General features: G+C 44.0%; 1 protein-coding gene across 32 annotated transcripts in view; it reads left to right on the top strand.

Annotated features, from left to right (window-relative positions):
- MAP4K4 (mitogen-activated protein kinase kinase kinase kinase 4) overlaps nt 1-24,656 on the top strand; it is a 170,312-nt gene that overhangs the window by 101,304 nt on the left and 44,352 nt on the right. For all 32 annotated transcript variants that reach the window (XM_050915569.1, XM_050915559.1, XM_050915586.1 and 29 more), the window contains exons 4-11: nt 9,008-9,133; nt 9,931-10,041; nt 12,916-13,006; nt 14,542-14,672; nt 18,843-18,897; nt 21,296-21,374; nt 23,356-23,531; nt 24,215-24,287. In XM_050915569.1, coding sequence (XP_050771526.1) covers nt 9,008-9,133; nt 9,931-10,041; nt 12,916-13,006; nt 14,542-14,672; nt 18,843-18,897; nt 21,296-21,374; nt 23,356-23,531; nt 24,215-24,287 — 842 coding nt within the window. The remainder of the gene's footprint in view (nt 1-9,007; nt 9,134-9,930; nt 10,042-12,915; nt 13,007-14,541; nt 14,673-18,842; nt 18,898-21,295; nt 21,375-23,355; nt 23,532-24,214; nt 24,288-24,656) is intronic.

Below are 24,656 nucleotides of genomic sequence, written 5' to 3'. Positions count from 1 at the left end.
GCGACTGTTTGCTGGCCTTAACCGTTGGTGCTACCAGTGACCAGAGCCTGGATTCATTCTGTCTAATTTTGGGCACGTAGTGGTTGTGCTGAAGCCTGCAGCGTAGCTGCCCTGGGTGCCCGCAATTTAGCATGGGGGGAAAGGTGCCCATAAGGGGACAGGTCTGTCCACCTGAGGTGGGACTCGTCCCATAGAGGGGTGAAGGTCACTGGTGGGACTGTGTCTCCTGGAAGTGCGGGGTACTTGCTTCGTGACTGCCAGCTACTCACTGCTGGCAATTGTGGTGGTGCTTGTTCATGCTCCCCCATATTTTTTTAAATTTTTTGTTTTATTTTTTAATATATGATTGATTTTGGAGTACCATTGCCAGTCTGCTCCCTCTGCTTCGCAAATCTGTGTGTTTGCTTTTGGCCTAAATAATATTATGTAGTGAGCAGTGCCAAGCCCTCCATCACTGTCAGACGAAGAAACGGCAGCATGTGATGGAGCTTCCGAATTTCTCTTGTCAGCTACTTCTCCAGCCCCATCTCTTTTTAATAAAGGATCCTATGCGAAACAGCCCTGAGGAAATGCCAAAGTGGGATTACTTTTCCTTCCTCTCCTTTGTTGTGTTCCTGTTCGGGTGTGCATGGTTACAGCTTTTGGGTTCCTGATCATGAACTGTTGGGGTATTTTTTTTTTGTTTTTTAGTATTTGAGTTTCATTCAATGTACAAAATGGAAGAGGGGTTGTAAATAAATCCCTCTTCATCTACAGGACTTGTCAGTGTGGGTGTGAGGCTGTATACTGAACGAATGTGCCCTGTAAGGGAATCAGTGTCTTCATGTAATTATAGGTTTTTCATGACGTATGTACTAGAAGAACATTTGTGTTATGCCAGAAATGCCATTTTTAATGTATGTTACCTTCCCAGCTTAAATTTCTGCTAATATAGCTTGTGTGGCATTTGGTACATAGCAAATCCACTTTCAGTCATTTCAGCCTTTTGTTTTCTCTCCTCTCTCAGATGTTTGCCTTCTGCCCTACCCCCCTCAAAGTTAAAGCTTAGTTTCAAACTAGAACTTTAGTTTCTTGCTGAATCTCTCCAGCTGCATCAAACCTGCAGGACTCAGGAGCCTTTTACATCTCCCAGGTCCAAACTGTGGCACAGCAGCGTCTGGACTACACATGCAGGGAGGGACCCATGTGTCGATCCCCTTCGGGAAGGAGATCTGCCCTCCACGTGGGAGTGGTGGGGCTTCACACTGCCGGGGTGAGCAGGGGCCAAGCAGTGGGCAAATGCCTCCCCTGGCTCTGCCGCCCCCAGAGATGCTGCTTTCCTTGGCATCAGATGCACACTGAGACTGGAAGTAGAAAAGCTGTGCAACTTTTTGGCTTTGTGCATAAGCCTGTTTTCTCTCCAGCATCTACGTCTCCTCTTATTGTCTGAGCCCAGAGCTTTGCATAAAGGAAATTGTTTTAATTTCTTTCCTTCACACACAGACTTATTTTTCATATCTGCTAGCAAGGGCTTGTTCTGATCACAAAAAAACTGAGACTGGATGTAGAATTGTATAGCAACAGGCATTTTTAGTGTGAATAACAGTAATGGAAGTAGGGTACTAAACCTTCCCTCTTTTATGAGAGCTCTGAAGATGTCAGTACAAGGCTAGCTTGTTCCATAACTTTTAAATAATTTAGGCTTGGTGAGGATGGACAGTTGAATTGTATAACTGGGATAAACATGCAATCTGAGCAGGAAACTCTTTTAAGTAATCATGACCAGGATCGAGGGACTAGCCTTGGCAATGGTTGAAGGGATTTGCCCTTAGGAGGCTTCTGTCTTGGTTGTCTTCAGAAAAGCCCATGGCATCCTGGGGTTTTACTGGGGGAGGTCAGCAGTGGTGCAGTCTCTGTGCCTTCAGCGCAGCTCATTCAGTGATGAGCGAAGGCACCGGGGGCACATCAGGCAAGAAAGAAAATATTGTTGTCGGAGTGATTGGCAGAGGAGGTGGTTTAGGGGGAGACAACAGACAAGTATTGTCTTCACGTGGTTTTTGGCTTCTTCCTCCCTGCACGTGATTCCATCTCCTGTGCCTGCACAATACTTCTACACAGGCTCCTTCGGGCAGTGCTGGGACCCTGCTTAAGAGCTAGCCCTCCCTCGTGCTTTTTTGTCCAGTTAATTTAATTGTTGCTTTATGGCTGCAGCCTCAGCGATGGCACTGTTGCGAACAATTTGGCTCATTTTCTTTCTTGTTTCAGATGGTGCCTTTAGCATGCAGTAGAGAGGGTGTTGTGCCAAGGGGAGACAAAGCAGCCTCTGTTTTGCATGTGTTAGGAAGTGTGTTTCTAACCTGCTTGATGAAATCTTGCCACTGAAGGTAACCAAACGTGGTCATAAGGACAGCACTGTTCTGCCAGCCAGTTCTCACAAAACTAAGATTTTTTTGACCCTTGAAAAAGCATCACAGCCGTCTTCTGCAATCGCTCTGCCTGAGCAGTGTTGCCAGTTTGCTGCTTCTGGCAGCGTGGCTCTGTGCCAATGGTGGAAGCAGCTCGGAGGCTGGTGGGCAGCTCACAGTGACAAGATGGGCTGCAGAAAGCTCGCAAATGGTAAAGCCCGTGAAGGGCTTTCACTGCATGGGCTGCATATGTGGACAAGGGGCAAAGTCTGAGAGGCACCCTCACAGCGATGGTGGGGTGATGCTCACCACCCACGCCACTGCTTGCTGGATGTCTAGTGCTCCTTCAGTGTCACTGAGTGCGTGGCATGACGGATGCATTTTCTTAAGGGCGAACAGTCTGGAGGCCTTTGAACAAGTGCGTGTTTGGGAAGGACTTGAAGGACGGTGCAGAGAAATGAACATGCTGATGCCAAGGTGGGAAGAGTCTGTGGGTAAGGAGTCCAGGAAAGACAGACCTTGCGCGTGAATTGGGACAGGCACAGTGAATGCTGGGGGTGAGAAGGTAACAGAGGAGAGAGACAGAAGGGATATAAACTTGCATGAGGTCTTTAGCTTGAGGGTAACAAAGCTCAAAGGCTCTGTAAAAGACTCAAGAAAGACGAGATGTAATAAGAAAGTTGGAGGCTCTTGTATGTTAAGATTTAGGAGGGACCGTATATGGACTTGTTAAATGTTTACTGCACATCTTGATTAAAGTCTTTTCTTTTAAACAATTTAGGCTTTCCCTCCCAAGAAGCCTGTGTTTGGTATTTTCTTTTAAGAACTATTTTATGTCACATTCCTAATTCCGACACTCCGTTGTGGCGTTGGAGAGGATCGCGTTTCTCCACATTGTGCTCTCAGCGCTGCAAGCTGCTCCGCTTTACATGAACTTCCTACCTTGGCAGGCACTGGCAGGGACTTGCCCAGCGCTCGGAGTCTCATTGCTTTTGTGGTTAGGTTCCTCCCAAAATTACAATCTCCTTCCCAGCTTGGAGGCAGCACCACAGCTCCCAGTTCAAATACTGCGCTGTGTGCAATACTACCCCAACTTTTCTCGCCAAAACATCTCCCTCATGTGTGAGAACTTTATTAACAAGTGTATATATTATGGATTCCAGCACCAGAAAAGGTCGCCTATTGTGCTAGGCCCTATTCAGACTTTCCCTGTCCTGGACAGATTCTGCTCTGAATGGATGCCGTCCAGGTCTGGGGTACAGTGAGGAGGGAGGATGTGACACACAAGCAGAATGGTGATTTGCAAAAGCTGGTGTCGTGATTTAGCCAGTAAGATTTTTATTTGCGTTTGGTGCCTTTTAGGACTTGTTTGTTTGTTTGTTTGTTTGTGGGTGAGAGGAAGTGGAAAGGCAAATAAACTGGGTTTCTTGTGGGCTTCTCTTGTTTTTCTTCAACTTGTGTGTTGGGGGGAGATGGTGAAAGAAAGGCCAAGTCGTCATCATTTTGATGCCTCTGAAGGCAAACTAGTTTCCTCTCCACCACTCTGGGTGTCTGTGAGTTAGCAGTCCCTTTCCCCTCCCAGCACCGGGCTGAGGCTGCTGCCTGCCCCTCCACACAGATCCCAACTGTCCTGTGATTTAAAGGTTCCCAAATCCCACAAGCCACCGCTGGAGCTCGTGATTCTCAGCAGCTCAGCTTACTCTGAAACCCCAGGCAGACTGTTGCCAGCTGCCGTTCTCCAGGCAGTGCAGCTCCGTGGGTATAGGCAGGCAGAGCTTCCTGAGCAGCATGGGGAAAGCAAAGGAAAGGAAACTTGAAGGCTTCCCTTTCCCCATCTGCCTTTGCTTGCGTGTTCGGCTTTCCACTGTTGGGGAGTGGTGTTAATTCTTGAAACACTTGGTTGTAGCTTAAAATGACTGGATGCCATTTTTGCGGGGAGAGCTGAGATATGTCACTGTCTCATTTCTTAAATCAAAAAGGAAAGTTACTGAAGGGACCAATTTGTATTCCTCTGCAAACTGATTTAGGGCAGCATATAAATCATCTGGCAGGATAGGCAAACTTGCTGTTACCTTCGTCATGGAACATTGTCTTGCTTTATCCTTGCTTGGCTGTGTTTTCTCATTCACGTTTCCCCTCATCGTACTACTAGGGTAAATAAAATCTTCTGAAATTGTCCTGAGTTTATCCTCCCCAAGCTGTGCCATCCCTTGAGAGGGCAGAATCAAGAGCTAGCAAAGAGCAGTGATCAGGCAGCTCTTCCACCCAGGGGAGCATGGATGGAAAATCACCACTTGCATGCCCTGGGTGCTTCCTCGCTGTACCTTTAGGTGTTTGTTTTTTTTTTTAAATTCAGCTCCTGAAATAATTTCCTTGTGCTGTAGAGCTTGGGAAACAGTGTTAATCTCCCCCTTACTCCCCCGGGCGTGTTTCTCAGACACAGCTTCTTGTAGGGGTCTCGTACCAGTTGCAGTGCTGGGGCAGGTCGGGACTGTTTTGCTTGGTCTCCTGAGGCACCTAGACAACGATGTTTAGGGAAGTACATAAAAACAGGGCAGGCATGAAATGATTTTTCTCTTCCTTTGGTTATGTCCTCCCTGCTTCTGGCACTTCTAGAGCTGTAGTTCCCTTCTCCCTCTCTACCACCGTGTCCAGCAAAGTGCTTCTGAATTCCTCATCTTCTAAGAATTTGTATAAATAAGCAGGATTTTCTTTCAATAATGATGCAGGGGGGGTTACCTTTGGAAAACGTGCTGAAATGGCATAATTGAGCTGTCCAGATTAATATTCCTTACATGGATCTGCTCTAGCAGCTTTTATTTGACTGGGAGTTACTCCAGCGGCAACCATAGTCAGATACTTAAATCATTCAGATACTTAAATCATCACAATTTTGTAAATGGTGAGGTAATGAAAATAACAAGCCATTGATTTGCCGTCTGCATGCAAAAAAAAAAATCTGATATTTAGCGTGCAATGATGAATGGAAGAGCAAGCGGTGCTGAGATTTTGTGCTACAGCCGCAAGCCAGCTGATCGGGCGCCGCTAGGTGGCATGCTGAGAGGTAGCACTCCTGGTTTTCTTTTTAATGTGCTAATTCAAGTGGTTAGAAATTATCTTAGTGTACATAGGTGGATTTCTGTGCGGGTGTCGTGTGCAGTTTTTAATCTTTACAGGCAAAGTCGTTTTGATAAAATAGCGTTGCGGTTAGAAATCCCTAGAGATGCTGACATGTCCATTTAATCTCTGAAGGGAAACACATGGAAAGGGAGAGGAAAGCCGCTCCAAGCTTGATTTAACCACGTGAGTCTTGCAAAAGTATAGCTTACTGCAAAAATTACTGGTAATCAGATGTGCTGTCACAAACAGACAGCTAATGTATAAGTATAAAACACTTACACCAGCCCCATCACAGGCCAGACAAAGAAGGTTTCAATGGGAGTTTGTATCCACAGATAATGGCTTAAAGTGGTAATTGATGCCAGCTGCATAAAATCACTAGGAAGAGCTCACCAGCTGCCTCTCTCCTCCAAGAAAAAAAGATGTACTTTTGTATTACTTCATGAGAATGACAGTCTCTCGCCTCAATCCGTTTTAATTTTCTCCTTTTGTGATCCTGGCACCTCTGCAAACGGAGGGACTGTTAGTGGTGGTGGTGCAGCACGTGTGTTCTCGGGAGGTGGTGAGGGACCTTCCATCTCTGAGGCTGGCTCACATGTCCAAATCCCGGGATGGCTGCTGAAACACCTCCCTCTGCACAGGAGGATCCCTGCTGCAGGCTGCAGCCTGCCCTCCCTGCGGCATGTGTGTCCATAAGACTTGTGCGGAAACGGTCTTATCCGGTGAGATTTTTGGGTGGGATTCATCTCACCCTGATGTGAGACATCTGCAAGATTGGTGTCTGGGTCTTGGCTAATGACCTCATCCTCCTTTTGTAGTTAGTGGGGAGAAGTAAACGCTGGTAGGGCGCACATTGTTTGGCCTCTTTCAGATGTCCACATTGGGATGAAAGCAATTGTACCCTGCAAAAAAATGTTCCTGAATCTGGAACAGAACAATTTTGGACTGGCCACCTGTTTTTTTCATTTCTTTTTTTTTCATCTTGCACCAATTGCTGTACCACAGTGGTACTGCAGCCTCCTCTGTGCTGATTAATCCTCATCATAGTTCCTGTCGCCACAAAGTCTTCAGGACTCAGTGCCAGGGAGTTATTGATCCACATTAAGTAAGTGGAGTCCTCCAAAGCCTGGCAAGAGTTACTGAATCCATTTATTTTTGTAGGCTAGAATTTGGACTGGATTAAATTGTAGGTGAGATGCTATTTGTGTTGTGGACAAATGCTCAATGACAGCTGAAATAGGAGTTTAGGACCATTATTAGCCTTAGTTAAGGGAGATGCTTGGAGTTGCTGCAGGCCATTAGGCAGGTGTGTTGACACAGCCACGAGGAAAAACTGAAAGAGCAGTAACTGCCTGCAGTCTGCTGGGTCTGTGTGTGCCTTTTTTTGTTGTTGTTTGTTCTTTGGGTTTTTTTGGGGGGTGGGTTTTTTATTATTTTGTTTTTCAGAAATAGATCCTGTGTAAGCATTGTCATTTTGGCTGTTTTTACAATAGATAAACATGAACAACCTTTAGGACATCCTGCCCATTGTATTGTAAAAGCTGTTGTGTTCATGTGCTGACGGTAGGAAATAATTTTTATATAAAGAGTCAGTACAGAATAGCAGATTAATCCAATTGTAGATATTAACCTATCAGCGATTAAATCCCAAACCATTAAGTTTAACAAAGCTCCTATTACAGTTTTTTTGCCTAAATTCAAGGTTCAGTGTGGTAGTTTCTAGTATAAGCATGTATTCTTCTTTTTCTTCTGGTTGGTGGTTTGTTTTTTGGTTTTTTTTTTTTTTGCATGTGGTCTAAACAAATAAAAAATCACACAACAGCAAGGACAACAGAAGCAGCTGAGGAAGCACCGAGTTAGCTTTTGGCTCAAAAAGCTGTTCTGGTAACGCTTTCTCCTAGGGCTGCTGTTCACTGGGAACTTTTATTTACAAGATTATTTTACTATTTTGTTCAGTGTTCCAGAAATACACAGTATTTTACTTAAAAGATGCTTCATGAGAAGATTTAAGAATAGTTTATCCCTGGTGCATTTTGGGAATTCTCTCATAATAATTTACAAGCAAGCACTGCATCCCACTATTAGCGTATTTGAAATAATTGTTTGCTTTGTAGCATAGGGTGGTTTCTTTTGCTAAAGCCATGCATACCAGTGTGTATAAATAGTTAACATGTACTTAGTATTAACATCTGCATATGTCGTGAACAGGATATTTGATTGCTAGTGTGGTACAAATTGCAAGGAAGTTTAAGGCTTAAAATTTTCTCATGTAATCAGCTTTGACATTACAGGATAATCAAAATACGTGCTACCATTTCCATCAGCCAGCCACCCTAGGGAACAGAGGTTTCGGTTTCTTCCTGGAATCAGTTTAAGGTAGACATTTTGCCCCTGGATATCTAAGGCTAGAAAATTGCGGAGCAAATAAAGATTGTGCCTAAAGGGGTAAACCAGCTGCCTTTTGATTCGTTGCCTTGAGAGGTGCTAGATGAAGGCTCCCACTGTCTAGGTGTGGTGAGAGAGAGCTGGGGGTGGGATGGTGTCTGCTGCTTCTTCTGTATCTGCTGGCTGTCTGCTCAGACATCACCGTCAACGCGTGCGTGGATCCTTCCATGCAACGCGTCCTACTGTCACTTGAAAAACGGATTGTGAGTGTTTTTCAGGAGTGGTTGCACAGTGTTACCCATTTCAGCTCTTTGAAGGGATGACCTCCCTTCACCTGAGCTGCTCTCTGCTTCGCACCTCGCTGAGGCGGGGGGAGCCGGGGGAAATCCTTCCTCTGCCTTTGTGTCCCAGCATCCTGTTTACTGCCTGGGCTCCCGGCCCTCTCTTCCTGATGCACTTGCTCTTCCTCCACGGGGGCAGATGGAGGAGGAGGAAACTTGTGCACGAGGCGAACGCCTTGTCCGCACAGCAAGGGGAATTCCTGATCTCCACCTCTGCTTTCCTGTGCCAGCCCCATGCTGGCACTGAGGTAGGACCCTGTGGTTCCCACCATGGGGGGACCCACCTTGGAGGGCCTGCTTCGGCAGCCGGCTGCGCTGAGCCGCTGCCTCGCATTTAAACAGAACTGGTTGCAATTTTCAAAATTAAAGGAAAAAAAATGAGGAAGATGAAAATAATACTCCTCTATCATAAATTCACAGATTTTTCGGGGTTTCTAGTTCTCTGTGGTATGTAGAATAAAAGCCTGCTAGCTATGTATTTGCTTAAGGTATTACAAGCATAGGGTTTTTAAACAGATTCTGTCCTGCTTCGTCATTGGATGAAGTCCAGTGCCTCCTTCATTTGCTTTTTTGCACTACTGAAAACTTGGGAAACTAAAGATCTGTTGTAGACCATCTCAATAAACAGGATTTTGATGGCACAAACATAGGATGTGTTTACTGAGCATGATGCTGGTATAAATTGAACTTTTTAAAAATCTACTTGTGTGAAAGAGCAGAGGAAATAAATAATGCACATGGTGTATTAAACATATGTTTTTTGGGTTTTTTCCAAAGGACGAAGAAGAAGAAATCAAACTGGAGATTAATATGCTAAAGAAATATTCTCATCATAGAAATATTGCAACTTATTATGGTGCTTTCATTAAGAAAAGTCCTCCAGGACATGACGACCAACTGTGGGTAAGCAGAGATTTCTCAAGCATGTTCATAAGTCTTTTCCTTTTGTTTGAGGATGACAGAAATATCACATTATGGAAAGACAAACTAATAGAATTTGGTGCTTGCCTGAACAGATAGATAAGTGAATCACATAGGCTAATCACGCATCCTTAAGGGGATGGCTGAACCAAGATTTGCTATTAGCAATGGATTTGCTCTTTAAGTAACTTTTTTTTCCCCATTTCCCAGATGGATAGTAACATGTTTCATGGGAATAAGGCAGATGAGCTGAGCAGTAAGGATATGTGGCTGTAAAAAGAAAGCTGCACTTGAGAATTGTACCCATTACATTTCTCATCACACCTCATCTACACCCTCTAGAGGATTGAAGTTTGGGTTTGAAATGGCAGGGTACAGACATCAGTGCATGTTCTTCCATAAATAAAAGGGAGTTAAAGAATAAGATGTGTTGCAATGGTGTGATCAGTTTGATTCCTTCAGCATTGGATGTGCTCTTACTCCTGTTGCTGCTAATGCATTTTGCATAGCTGAGCAAATCCAGATTCCCAGCATTAAATTACAGTGATTAAATCAGTCCTTGAAAATGTGGTAACTAATGTGAGACATATTCCATATATGTCTGGCACGCATTGGAGACGTTTGGTTTGAATCCATTTTCCAGGCAGAGATGCAAAATAAATGATATTCTCTGCTTCACAAGGGTTTCCCAAATCAATGCTGCAACCTGATTATTTTGCTTCGCTAGACAGCTGGGAAGTGTGTTTAATGTTGGTTGTATGCTGATATTTGTTTTGCAGCTTGTTATGGAGTTTTGTGGAGCAGGCTCTATCACAGACCTTGTGAAGAACACGAAAGGGAATACTCTGAAAGAAGACTGGATAGCATATATCTCCAGAGAGATTCTCCGGGTAAGGAAAATAGTCTGCTCCATTTGAAAACACAGAACTAGTCTTACAGAGATGTAGCCTAGCTTGAGGTTCTGCAACAAGCTGTTTCTGATCAATCCCGGTAGCCATGTCATCTCTTTGAGAGTGTGTAGGAGCAGATAGTTGCCTGCTCCACATCATTTAACTTGGTGTGAGTTGTACTGTATTGCAACAGCAGCTTTGCAGAAAACAGCAATTTTTAGTCATGAGAAGCTAGTGGAAGAACCAGTGACCTTACCTATTGTAGAAGCTGTGAAACAGTGTCCGTAAGACACTGTTTTTGAGAAGCCTGAGGTTGTAACAGTGTCGTAACACAACAGGGTGCGGAATGGGCTTTTCCAAATGTGCTTGCAGCCGTCTTTCTCTGCTCCTAATCAAGTCTGTGGAGGAAGGGAGTTGTTGGCGCAGGCCAGCAGTTAGGACTTCTGTGCTGCGATGTGCTCGCATATTGTATATTCCTGCAGTCTATCTAGAGCAAGCAGCTACGTCGTATGTGGTTGTGCGCTGTAGAGTGCTAGCAGACGGCGCGGCAAAAGTTTCTCAGGAAGAGGGATGCCACTTACCAGTTTTTCTAAAACTGAAGCTTTAACTAATTACTCTTTATATTTAATTTTCAGTTGGTACAGTTTAAGTGCTTTTTGAATTGGCATTTGTTTGCTGTGCTAAGTAAATCTGGTATGGTTTTCCTCGTGCTTCTTTGTAAAACAAATTGCCTCCTACCCATACCACTACACAGTATGTTTGTTCAATTGCCTCATCATAAATGAAGTTCTGAAGGGCTTTGTGTTAAAGGAAACCACCACTGGCTCTTGCATAAATCAGTGGTGCTGTTGTCTGTGTTACACATTTGCTCTGCCTTGGCAATTTTTAAGATGGTGAGGGAGGGAGACGTACGATTCTGGTCTCTTGCTCTAATTCCAAATGCTAGGAGAGAGTCCGGCTGCTGGTGTTTGGGCTAGCACATTTTAAGTTGTTTACGAGGGAGAAGAAAAGTTGAATACGTACTAATGGTTGTATTTCAAATCAAATGGATAGCATGCTTTAATATGAGGAAAGCTAACTTCTGCAGGACTGATCTTATGCTTGATTTGAGAACTGTGTGACCTTGGAGGTATTGCATGCTATGTTGCATTCATCCTAGGTTCTCCTTAGGTAAAGTAGTCACGCTCGCTGAGAAGAGGAAAAAATTGTTTACCTTAGAAAAGAGTTAGGTGAAAGCTATTTTCTCATTCCTGTGAGAGATTTGCAAAAGGAGCCTTAATTGCTTGCTAGCAGGAAGTGGAATATCTGGAAAAAAGGAATGCTAAACTCACATTGCTATAAGACATTGCAAAACCTGATTCGACACTGAGTTTGTCAGAGACGGAGGAGAGAGGTTGTGTAACAGAAAGTTAAAATGAGCTGAAGTGCCAAAGATTGGCGCAGGTGGACACACAGGTGAGGGTCAAGCCAGTGGATCCCTGTGTGGTTGGAGGGGCCTGGGGACTGCAGGAGAATAGAGACGTGCCCCTCTGTCTCCTCCCAGCCCTTCGCAAACCCAAATGTGTTTTTTCAGTAAGGTTAGATGGTACTCTGGAGAGAACAGACGATTATCTCTCTGGCTGGGTCAGTGTAGCAGAAGGCTTTAAAAAGTATCCTGTGTGAAGCTGTGGAAAAGCCTTCATTCCTGTGAAAAATAAAACCACACTTAGCATTAGCTGCCAGCGAAGGGTCTCGGGGACATCAGCCGTTCACTTGATTCGCTTGTGACATGTGTGGGGAGGAGCTGTGGACAGTGTTTTTTTGTCACACTCATTAATGTTTTAAAAAAAGAAAATAGCCCAATGGTTATGTAGGCAAACTGGTAAATGATCATTTAATGAAGAACATGTGTTAGGAAATATTTCTCTACAGCAACCACTACTCTCTTAACCTCTTGCAGCTGTAAAGGTTCGATTTCTTTATTTTTCATAAAACATTAAAAGCCTATGAGGGCAACACAAACAGGCAAGACGATCCCACCGGAGACTACAATTTTCCGAGCAGAGAGCTGAGGAGAAACCAAAATACAGGCAGTTGCTAAGAGGGTTGCCTGTTGTTCTCCCAATTACATTAGAGAGTAAAATGCAACATATGTCTTCCTCAGCCCTCCCTCCACATGGCTAACGCTTTGGGGCATGCATCCAGGTGCTGTCTCAACAAAAAGCACCGTATGCCAGGAGGTTTTGTTTCCTTTGGAAAGTATAATGCTTGTGCTTTTTTTTTTTTCTTTTGCATGTTTTTTTTTTTTCCTGAGGAGCAATTATCTGGCTTCATATTTATGAAGGCTAGAGAAGAGAACTGCAGCTTTGCAGAAGAGCTTTTGTTTGTCGTTACTTGTCCCTCGCCCTCAAACATAACTGCCAGTCCATCACCCTCCCACCCCCTTCTCGGGGGTGCATATATGCATGCTGATGCTGCCTCCTTTCTCCCTCCACCCCCCTTCCCCGGACTAAATTCTGGGTGACCCTCTGTGTGTCAGATGTCAGTGACGTACACTGACGCTGATGTCATTTACAGTGTCATTGCGTGGAGACTTTCTGGGAGCTGAACTTTCTTCACGCGACAGCTGAGAGGTGTTTGCACAGTGCAGATGTTGGGCTGTATGTAGGTACAGCGTGTGCATGACCTGGGGCCTGTGTCTCTGCTCCATTACCTAAAGCTGTGCGGGCGGTGTGCTGCTACAAGGCTCCCGTGGGTCCCATTGCACCCAGCTGCTGAGCAAGAGCCCGAGACCCAGTGCTATGGGCTTTGGGGGTACTGGGTACAGGTAGTCTGTGGCTAAGCCAAGAGCCTAACTCTGAATGTCCTCTCCTTCCTCTCTTCTCCTTAATGCAGGGGTTGGCACATCTTCATGCCCATCATGTGATTCACAGGGATATCAAAGGGCAGAATGTGTTGTTAACAGAGAACGCAGAAGTGAAACTCGGTAAGTAGGCGCGCACGTCCACTTCCTCGTTCATTCAGTGTTTGTTTTCTGATGTTCACAAACTGATTTTGTCCTCTAAGAGCCCTGTGACATGTTCTGTAGCATGTGCACTCTGTCACTGCTCCTGTGCGAATCGAGGACCTGCACGTATTTCCTCTTGCTTTGGGAGGATGGCATGCATTTCATTAGAAGATGTTGGCTTTCATGCCGGAATCGATGAGGGGACCGTTTTGTGCCCCCCACCAAGCCGTGCGTGACTTGGGTTCGTTCTGATTCCCTTTATTCTGGACTCGGGAGATGACGGGAGTCACTCTTTTATTTGGCTTTAATTAAAATAGCACCAGCTGTGCAGGTCCTGGACACAAAAATACGATCTGGATGGCACACTTGCAGGAGCTGTAGCATCAAGTTCAAAACGCAGTTCCAGCTCTGGCACGCCTGCCAAAAACCATGCTCATCCCTGACCTCTTCTCTCCCTTCCAAGTGGAGAAACTCTTTTTTTCCTTCTCTCTAATCTGTCTCTTCCAGTTACTGCACACTTTAACCTTCTGTGTTTGTATCACGCTACATTCACCACCTTTTTTTGGTTAAATATAGAGCCATGCTGAAGCCCTCCCACCCAGCCCACATCCCTTCTGCTTTGCATTACACCTTCCTGCAGCACGAGGCATGGGAAGATGTCCTGGCTGCTGGAGGAGGAAGCTCTCGAGAGCTTTCCTCCTTTTGGTCCAAAGTGGAGCACGGTAGCTCCCAAACCGTTGCTCCCACCGAGCTCGTCTACACCAGTTTGTCAGTGTCGCTCAGATGATGGATGCAGTGAAGCTGACACAGCCCTCCTAGAGCAGATGCAGTTACTGGTATAGAAAGACATATATCACTGTTGTCGTGAGCAGGGAGAACTGAAGGAAGAAAACAACCTTGTAATGTAATTGCCTTGTAATGAAATGGGCATCTCTTTTGCAACCTGTGTGCCTGTGTGCTCAAAGTTAGCACCTCTTGAATAATCCTCATCTTTTGCTCCTATCAACGCATCTGCTCTGTGCATTAGAGCAGAGAGCAGTTCCCTGAGCAACAGATTATTTTTGCTGTCCAATTTCAGAGCAGAAAAGGTGGACGGCCGACAGGGAGACGTGTTCGTGCATGTGGTTTTCCCATAGCATGAGAGGTACCTTTGGGAAGCAGCTCCTTCTGTATAGGCAAAGGTGTTTGGCTTCACCATTTGGGAAGCGAATAGCTCTTCCTCAGCCTCCCAGGCAGTATTTTTGCAGCTGTATGCTCCCTTCTGCACAGGCAGGCTAGTGAGAAGTGCAGGAGAGGAGGTCGTACGCTGCTGTGTCCCTTCACGCTTGTGGCCCAAGCACATTGCATGTGAACCACAAGGGCTCAGCTGCCTCAGTATTAATCATCATATTTCTCCTCAGCATGGTTCTCCCATGTGGAACATCCACAGGGTTTTATTTCCAAATCACCTTACAGAAGTAATCACTGCATTATTTTTCCCCTCTTATTTTATTTTACTCTTTTCCCACCCGCAGTGGATTTCGGTGTGAGCGCTCAGCTGGACAGGACAGTTGGCAGGAGAAACACTTTTATTGGAACTCCGTACTGGATGGCTCCAGAAGTTATTGCCTGCGATGAAAATCCAGATGCTACGTATGATTACAGAGTAAGAGAGTCCTGTTCACAGAAAAAACCCCGACCCAACATACAAAACCCATACACTTGCAGTATGAACGTCCATGAACAATGGCAGTTTTTGAGACTTCTTATGCTTTGTAGGAGCAATACTATTTTGTGTAGGTACATTCTTATTACAGGAGTACAAGGTATGGGTCACTGGCAAATTGTGACCTTCAACAGTTACCGTTACTTGTATTATCATAGCTTTGAGACATAAGGAATATAGGACTTCAATGTGCTGTAGGTGCTCAGAGAAGGCAAAAAAGAGTTCAACTGGAAACGCTTGTGTTCTGAATTTGTATAATGATTGTACTTTAAATTGTCTTAGACTGTCCCAGTTATTGTAGTAACCCAGAACAATGCATTTTAGGTGTTGCCTTAAATAGAACCACCGTCTGGAGGGCCAGTGAAGTACAGAATGAGCTCTTTAAACTGTGCCTGTTCCTGATTTCAAGATACATATACATGTTGATAAAAATTTATCCATTGCAACATTTCTCAACAAAGATCATTTTTTACATAGTTTACTGCAAACCAAAGATTTAATTACTGCAAAACCATAATTGGCTTGATGGTATTTGCACTATGCTTAAGAATATTATGTATGTGTATTTAAAGTTAAATTTCTCTAGTGAAAGCATACTGTAATCTTAAAAGTTCTTCTCAGCTTGCTTTAATGAAAGCACAAGGAAAGAAAAAATTGTGAAAATATGCTTTTAAAAAAATCTTCACTTAGACTAATGCGGTTGTTCCAACTTTTAACCAAGAAGGGCAACAAAGATATCGGAAAGCCTGTGATTAAGGCTTTACAATGAATTTTAGAGCTCAATATCAATTATATCAATTTGCTGAGATTGATAGTGGTGTTCGCTATCAGTATGCTTGTGTATGTCTAAATCTATTTAAAAAACCCAGATTATTTGAATTGGTGGTTTTGTACCTTTTGACTAAGATTGATCAGATTGATCCTATTTCTCTTGATTTAATAGCTTTTTACATCCATCAGCTAATTGTACTAATGATAACGCTTTATATCTTTGCAGATGGAGTTATTAGGAAGGAAGGGTGGCTATTAAATGATCTAATAAAGGAGAAAAACTCTGCAATATTTGTTAATGCAGTAGTGATGTGAAAAATAACTCCTTCTGCCTCTGAAAACACCTGTTTGTTGTTCCTGGTGGAGCCTGTAGGGCACTCTCCCCCAAAAAATTCATGGTTGAAAGATTTTGTAAGATCATGAGGCTGTGCAGTTCAGCTTAAATGGCTGGATTAGACCAAGAGAAAAGATTGTCTTGCTGGGTCTGAAAATGCGATCATTAGAAATGCTTCTCTGCTTGTAGTACAAGAAGAGCTTATTTGCTCATTAGTTTTGACTAATTTAAAAAAAAAAAAAGACTAATGAAGACTGCTTTGCTCAAGAACAGCTCTCTTTCAGCAGCCTTCTCCCAGTGTTTTGCCCCATAAGCTGTGGCAGTCTCTGGAGTTGGTTCCTCTCCAGGACTCTTCCAGCTCTTGCCTGTGTTTGACCCTCCTGGCTCTCGCTCAGGCTCTCCCTAGTCAGGGGTGCTGGTCAGAGGTGATAACTTGAAAGGCTCCCACTGAAGGACTCTTGTTCCATAATGTTTCAAGCAAAGCTGAGATGGCAGGGAAGTAGCATTCGCTTTGGCTGCAAGCAATGTGGCCAACAGAAGCTTCTTGCAGTTCTAGCAATGATGGCTATTCCCCTAGATAAAGCTGTTATTCGATTATTGGGACTAGAAAAAGTTCAGGACTGGGTATATTCCATTAATCTGTATTTGTTCATTTATTTTCTGGTTTAGACACTGAAAAAGACCTGCCAGGTTTTGGGGTTTTTGCCCTGTAGTCTTCATAGTCTTTTGTTTTCTCCATCTTTTGTTTGGGAGAATGGGTACGGTGTTTTCTGTGAATCTACTGTAAGGAAATCATAGAATCATAGAATACCAGGTTGGAAGGGACCTCAAGGATCATCTAGTCCAACCTTTCTTGGCAAAAGCACAGTCTAGACAAGATGGCCTAGCACCCTGTCCAGCCGAATCTTAAAAGTGTCCAATGTTGGGGAATCCACCACTTCCCTGGGGAGATTATTCCAATGGCTGATTGTTCTCATTGTGAAAAATTTTCCTCTTGTGTCCAGTCAGAATCTCCCCAGGAGTAACTTGTACTCATTACCCCTCGTCTTTTCCATGTGACTCCTTGTAAAAAGGGAGTCTCCATATTCTTTGTAGCCACCCTTTAAATACTGGAACATGGTGATAAGGTCTCCCCTAAGCCTTCTTTTCTCAATGTTGAACAAACCCAGTTCTTTCAGCCTTTCCTTATATGGCAGGCTTCCTAGTCGTTTGATCATCTTTGTGGCCCTTCTCTGGACCATCTCCAGCCTATCCACATCTTTTTTTGTATAGCGGGGACCAAAACTGAATACAGTATTCCAGGTATGGCCTGACAAGTGCTGAGTGGGATAATGACTTCTTTATCTCTGCTGGTGATGCCCTTGTTGATGCAACCCCGCATCTTGTTGGCTTTCTTTGCCACAGCAGCACACTGTTCACTCATATTGAGCTTGTTGTCCACCAGGACCCCCAGGTCCCTTTCCACAGAGCTGCTCCCCAGCTGGGTAGATCCCAGCCTGTGCTGCACTCCTGGATTGTGTTTTCCCAGGTGCAAGACCTTACATTTGTCTTTGTTGAACTTCATAAGGTTCTTGTTAGCCCACTCTTCCAGCCTGTCCAGATCTTCCTGCAGGGGAGCTCTCCCTTCTGAACTGTCCACTTCCCCACTCAGTTTGGTATCATCGGCAAACTTCATCAGGGTACACTTGATCCCGTCATCCAGATTGCTTATGAAGATATTAAACAGCGTTGGGCCCAATATCGATCCCTGGGGGACCCCACTTGTGACAGGTTGCCAGTTTGAAAAGGAGCTATTTACCACCACCCTTCGGGTGCAGCCTGTCAGCCAGTTCCCCACCCACGACACGGACTACTTGTCTAGACTGTAATGCATCAGTTTCTCTAGGAGGAGGCTGTGGGAAACCATACTGAATGCCTTGGAGAAATCCCGGTGGACAATGTCCACCGCTCGCCCCACATCAACCAAGCGGGTTACTTTGTCGTAGAAGGCGACCAGGTTTGTCAAGCACGATTTGCCCTTGGTGAATCCATGCTGGCTTTTCCCAGTCATGTGCTTCATTTGATTTGTGATAGCCCCCAGGAGGATTCATTCCATAACTTTCCCAGGGACTGAAGTAAGACTGATGGGCCTATAATTTCCTGGATCCTCCTTTAAGCTGTTCTTGTAGATGGGGGTGACATTAGCCTTCTTCCAGTCTTCTGGGATGTCCCCCAATCTCCACAACTTCTCAAAGATTATGGAGGGCGGCCTCGCAACCACGTCAGCCAGCTCTCTTAACACCCTTGGGTGGATATTGTCAGGGCCCATCGATTTGTAGGGGTCAAGCTCCTGTAATAGTTCACATACCAACTCTTCCTTCACTGACGGTGGGTCTATGTTTGCATCAACCTGCATTTTTGTTCCCAAGGCCTGGGGCCCAACGGTGCTGGTAAAGACAGAGATGAACAAAGTGTTGAGAACCTCTGCCTTTTCAGCGTTGTTGGTGACTAATTCACCTCTCCTGTTTAACAGTGGGCCAGTATTTTCCTTCTGTTTCTGCTTGTTGTTTACATACCTGAAGAACCTTTTCTTGTAGTTTTTGACATCTCTGGCCAATTTCAATTCGAGCTAAGCTTTTGCTTTTCTAACTGCATCTCTGCACGCCCTGGCAGTGCCCTTGTTCAATCCTTTGTAAACAAGGGAATGTTGAAAATTCTGTTGTTTCGTAGACTTCGATTTTGGGCAAATGTATTTTTCATTGTCATAATGTGAATATATTTTTATGTGTTATTAGAAAGGATTGTTTGCATACTCTGTATGAATACGCATGCGCATTTCTGCATATATATATGTATTAGATGAAAAGTAGGATTTTATGATACTGTTACAAGAAAGAAGTAGCTTATTTAAATAGCCGTGGTATTTGGTTTCAGTCTCACCTACAGGGCCTCTGTAAATAGTATTCTCTTACTGTCTGAATGGGTAAATCCACCTACTAACATATGGTCTCTCTCTTTTAATGCAGAGTGACCTTTGGTCATGCGGCATTACAGCCATAGAGATGGCAGAAGGAGCTCCCCGTAAGTGATACGTGTGCTTCTCCAGTGGGCTGATTAAGACTGAAACGTATACTTGGGAGATGCTGGTTGTAATCTAAGCCTAGTTTTGAGGTTTCTGAAAGTATCCTCATGTTATTTCTGTTCTCTTTGGTTTTGCCTGCCCTATAAATATAAAATCCCATAAATAGCAGTGCTTTTGATAAAGATAGGATTGTGTTTGAGCACTACAGTGCAGACTGCAGTAATTTAATTTCTATAGCAGGAATATTTGGAAGCTAATCGAGTGTCAGACTTCCTTCCTATGGGTAGTATATTGTGTTTTGGAGTTGTGTCCCAGTTTGTGTATGGCCTGGCCTGGGATGCTGAAACCTCAGCTGGGGAGAGGGGCAGTGGGGCCTCGAGAAAACCGACCTTAATGAGAAAAGCATCTGTAGCAATTGTTTCTGTGTCAGCTTTCTGTTGGTCCGGGTACTGCTAACATTGCTTCTCCTTTTGTTTCCACTCGTCAGTGAGTGGTGTTGATCTTCCTTAGCAGTTACATGACTTAAACTGTAAATCCATCTTCAACACGAAGTATTGAACTTAATGCTCCCTGCTTGAGAATATTTATCAGTTGATACGGGTATTTTTGAGAGAGAAACCTGGAATCCAAAAATGCATAAATTTTTATAGCTTATTTTCCCCTCACATAGTTATTCTTTTTGACTATCAAGGCAGACAGCAGATATGTGCGAGGAGGACAGAAGAATTTAAAAAGAAAAGAAATTAGGCATGATGTTTTGGGTTTTAATGGTGATTTTTATGAAAGTCCCTATAGAACTAGCAAATATGCTTACCCTCACCCCCAACTGAACCTCTGTATTTAAAAAATAACAGCCTAAGGTACCTAAAACTGAGTTAATTAAATTTTTTTTACACATAAACAACCACCACCACTACACCACAACCCAGCCTGAAACCTCTGTCTTTGAAATAATCATGTTGAAATAAAGTATTGATCTTTTCCTAGCTAAAAAATGCTCATTTCATTATAGCTGCTGCCTGATTTTTTTTGTTGTTGTTGTTAATGTAAAATTTATAAATCGAATCACAATGCTCTTGTTTTAATTCATGTTTTAGGAGGTCTGATGGTTTGGGTTTTTTTTTTTCTTCTTAATTGCATGTTTGCATGAATGCCCATGTGAGAGCCCGCTCCCAGGACACCTCAGCCAGCGCTGTATTAACAGCGTTTGAGCTACCACTTGACCTCCTTTTTGCTGTACCTTTTTGTTCAGTGCATTGGGTTGCCTGGATGGCTTTCAATTAAAAGCTGTGTCTGTGGGTTTTGTAAGCCTGGAATTGGACAATAATATTTTTTCCATTTCCAAACCAAAGCAGAGCTTGGCCCCTCTTTGTGTAAAAGCACAGGAGGGGCCTTTGAGAAGCAAGCAAAGATCCAATGCAAATGCTGAACAGCTCTTGCCTTGGTCTGTCCTCTGGCACGTGGGCTCTGCCTCCTCCTCCAGCAGCAGCTGAAGAGTCCATCTCTAAGCTTGGTGGTCTGATAGGATCCACAGGCATCCAAGAGGCTTCTCTGCCAAGGTTGTGGCCCCTTATTTCTGAATCCAGAATCCTCTTCACATCAGTCTGTATCTCCTGAATTTCTGTTGTGTGGAAAATGTTACCTCTTCCTGCAGTGATCATTCAGGCTGATGGTGCAAGAGGTCAAGCATAGGAAGATGGTAAAAACAGAGGATTTGCTTCTAGTGACCTTTCTTGGGCAGCCTCTCTCCCTGCTCCCTTGTTTCCCTGCGTTGGCTCTGCCGTGGTGCTTTGCTATGGAAAGGTTGTCCGGCAGAGATCCCGGACTCCCACTAAGTGTCCACTGAAACCAATGGGACTTTTTTTGACAAAAGTCATGGGTTTGCATTTCAATTCTGCAGGGAAGCCTTTTTTCCATACAGACCCTCCCATGCTCCAAAACTGTCAGGCCTTGGAGTAAAGAAAATCTCCAAGTCTGGAGAGTAAAAATGAGGCGCCCTCCATAATGGGAGAGAAGGGCAGGTGGAGGGAAGTTTGTATGAAACAGTAACTGTGTCATTCTTCCCTTCTGCCATCATCATCTCCCAGTATTTTATTGACCGGAACGTAAGTTAGGTGATTTGGGGCTGGAGGAGGGCCATGCACAGATGTTGCCATCATGGTTGATTCTGAAGGTTAATCCGTGCCTCGACCTCTTTCTCTTTTTGGGGCCGCCCTTGGCACATTGAGCTGTGGAAGTGTTGTCATTTCGGACTAATTCCATTTAGCTGTGTTGCTGTCTGCATCTGCTGCATGTGCAGTCGGGATGGTGGGAATGGTTGTGGAAGCTGAAGCTGTGGTATTGACAGAGAGCAACTAAGCCAAAGTCTATGTTTCTGTTCGGTTTTCTTTCCTTCAGCGCTTTGTGACATGCATCCCATGAGGGCACTCTTTCTGATACCCAGGAACCCTCCCCCACGGTTAAAATCCAAGAAATGGTATGTCTTCATTATATCTTGTTTGTAGCCCTTCTTGTAGCGTGATGTTTTCTTGTGTCTCATTGCATGCTGTTTTGTTACTGCTTCCACAGAACTGTAAAGCGATTTAAGTGAGCAAAAATCACTCTGTTGTTATCTTCTGTGCCACTGAATCAAAGCATGAAATAAAAAGTGTGCGTTGTTTTATTTAGTTCTGTTTTCACAGAGAAATTTTATCTCGAATTGTGTGAAAATAAAAAACAAGCTTTTTTTCTTGACAGAGCAGCATCTGTAGTAAGGTGACAAATGGATCCATATTTTAAAAAATAAACTCCCGCAGCACTCTTAATATGCAGTATGTTTTCTCAGATGGATCGTAACACAGAAACAGAACAGTACTATAGTGTTCTAGTTGCTAAGTTGAAAGGAGCTATTAAAACTAATGAAGGCTTTTACTATAATTATTGTAAACGATTGGAATTGAGTGTGTGCTTCTTGCCAGCTGAGAAGAATCCATTAGTATTGGAGGATTTCCTCCCAGTTACTGGTTACAACTGGCACATATGAAACAAAAATACTCCCTAGAAAGAGGTTTTGTATAGATTGAATGTGATCACAGGATGCTGTGATCCTGTCAAAATAATGAAGTGATTTGACTGCCTATTCAATATCAACATAATATAAACTTGGCTTGCTTGCTGGGCTTGGTCTTTGCCTGGATTGACTTATTTATGCACTTGTACTGTCAAGGCATCCCTCTCCCTTTCTCATACTTGCTTTCTGCATATGTTAAAGGAATAGAGATGCATATACAGTATTTGCATAAGCCTTTCAATAACCTTTTTATTTAAAATAATAACACTTAAGGCGTGAGGAATAAAAAAAAAAAACCAACAAAGTTACCTTGAATTCAGCCTCTTAGATTACAGTAGGAAAGTGAAGCACTGGATGGAAACCGTTGTTTTTACCCTTAACCGTGTAGTGGAGGTGTTTGGCGCCCAAGCAGGGGAGCAGGTTGAGAGCACCTAGCAATCAAAAAGTAACTCTGGCCAAAGCCAGTGCTGCTGTGACTCAACTGTTTTAATAGTGTGCTCAGTGGCAGGTTATGACAAAATAGGCCAAATGATGAAAAATGCAGTTTTGAATATTTCCATTATTGGTGTTTTGCTGGTGACTTCCATCTGGAGGGGTCCTCTTTCAAGAGTTCAAATGAAGTGCAAATTTAGGAAGGTGGTGCTCTAGCTTAGCTAACTCCCATACCCTGTCATTTTATGCAGTGTGCAGGAGGAGCTCAGTTCAGTTCATGCCCTTAAATTGCGTTGGTGAGAATTTGACCCCAATTGCCTGTGTTGAACAGACAACACTGTTCAACACCCGCCTATTGTTCTACAAGGATTTTTTGTGTGTGGCTCTTCAGGTAAAAAATAAAATAATCTTAAATTCTCGCAGACCTATCTCAGTGAGCCCAGGTGCGTACAAAAGCAGCACGGTGCTGCTTCTGTCAGGGGAATGTTGGCCGCAGTTCTTGCGGCTTTCAGTATGGCTGTTCTGAAGCAGACGTGCCCTTAGATAGCATGGGCAGGTGGAGACACACCAGAGCTGCCCTGCCCATGCTCCAAGCAAGCTGGATGCTACCCAGCTCTGGTCCAGAAGTAGCAGAGCTGGGTTTGCATGATTTGCCTTTACTAATAGATCCTGCCTTTCAGGGCAATTATGCCTGTGAAGGAGGGCACATTACTGTGAGGCTGTGCCTAAGCACTGCAGGTATGTTGGTATCGCCCTGTGTCCATCCAGCCCTGTGTCCATCTAGCCCAGTGCTCAGGTGGAGCACACTCAGCTCTGTTTAGGAGGCACACTTGCAGACAGCACTTGTACCATCCTCTGGGACATGATGCTCTGAGGAAAGGAATTAGACTTTGAGGAAGAACAGAAAAAATGTTTGAGCTGAGTTTTACCTGTGGTCTTGTTTTGTTTTGGTTTTTTTCCCTCCCTGCTTTCTCAGGTCAAAAAAGTTTTTCAGCTTTATAGAAGGTTGTCTAGTGAAGAATTACATGCAGCGACCTTCTACAGAACAACTCTTGAAACATCCCTTTATACGTGACCAACCAAATGAAAGGCAAGTCCGAATCCAGCTTAAGGACCACATAGACAGGACCAGGAAGAAGAGAGGAGAGAAAGGTATGCAGCTTCTAAAAATCAAGTATTGCAGCTTGTTAAAAATACGTATTTTTGTCCTGCTTTGCATTCTGAATCCCCACCCCTAGAAAAGCTCCAAACAACCCAAACCCGTGAAAGATTCTTTTTTAATTCATGTTTTGACTATCAGCAGGCTTTTAGGTTTTGTTCTATCCTCTACAGAGAAAGTATCAATTTCAAGTGTCTTATTTTCAGATAAGTTAAATTTACTCGCTTCTGGGTCACTGCCTCTTCCATACAAGCATTAAACAGTATTTAGAAGGATATTGGCGTATACCTTTCCCTTTTTTGATCTGTGGTAGGTTCATTCCTGGAATGGTGCCATAAATCGGACTCGCAGGAAATAACCCATCACAAGAGCTATGAAACAAATGTCTTGGGCAGCCTGTTCTCTTTATTCAGGTGGTGCCAAGGTTCTCCAGGTGTCTTGTCTTACATATAAAACCTGGTGTCGTTCAGGGAATTTGCTGAAAGTCGGCTGCAAAGCACTGCACTGCTTTACAAGCGTGGGAAGATGGGCTTGTATATGTAGAATGAGTTCTAGGGTCTCCGATAGATCTTCTCACTGAAGGGGATAGGAACCGGTTCACTATCCAGTGCAACTCCCCACTGTCTTAAAATTAAAGATAAGCACTATCTTTAAGCCTTTGTTTCTTTCCCATTAGATGAGACGGAGTATGAATATAGTGGAAGTGAGGAAGAAGAGGAGGAAGTGCCTGAACAAGAAGGAGAGCCAAGGTAATAATTGCTTTTGGGAGGGCTCTGGGCAGTCCATGCCAAGTAAGTCCAAAGGTCTGTGACTATACATCAGGAGCATGCTAAATTTCTGTCTCTTATTAAGTGCACGCACAAGCCACACAAACCACCCAAAGGGTTTGAATACCTGTTCTGTGACTGCTAGAGGTTTAAAGCTCCCCCTCATATGGCTTGGAGCCAGTGAGCTCTGGACGGAGGGAGATTTATGGCAAATATGATTGGTCAGGGGCTCCACAGTGTCAGAGCTGGTCCTTACTTTGCTTGGCCTCATTTCACACCTTCCACTGAGAGCGTCTATTTGACATGCATCCAGTGTCTTCACTCCGAAAGAAATGAGATTAAAATTTAACA

The sequence above is a fragment of the Gymnogyps californianus genome, chromosome 1 (assembly GCF_018139145.2).
Source record: "Gymnogyps californianus isolate 813 chromosome 1, ASM1813914v2, whole genome shotgun sequence".
Taxonomy (NCBI): Eukaryota; Metazoa; Chordata; class Aves; order Accipitriformes; family Cathartidae; genus Gymnogyps; species Gymnogyps californianus.
Note: the sequence above shows the minus strand (reverse complement) of the source record. Positions and strands in the feature narration are given on the sequence as shown.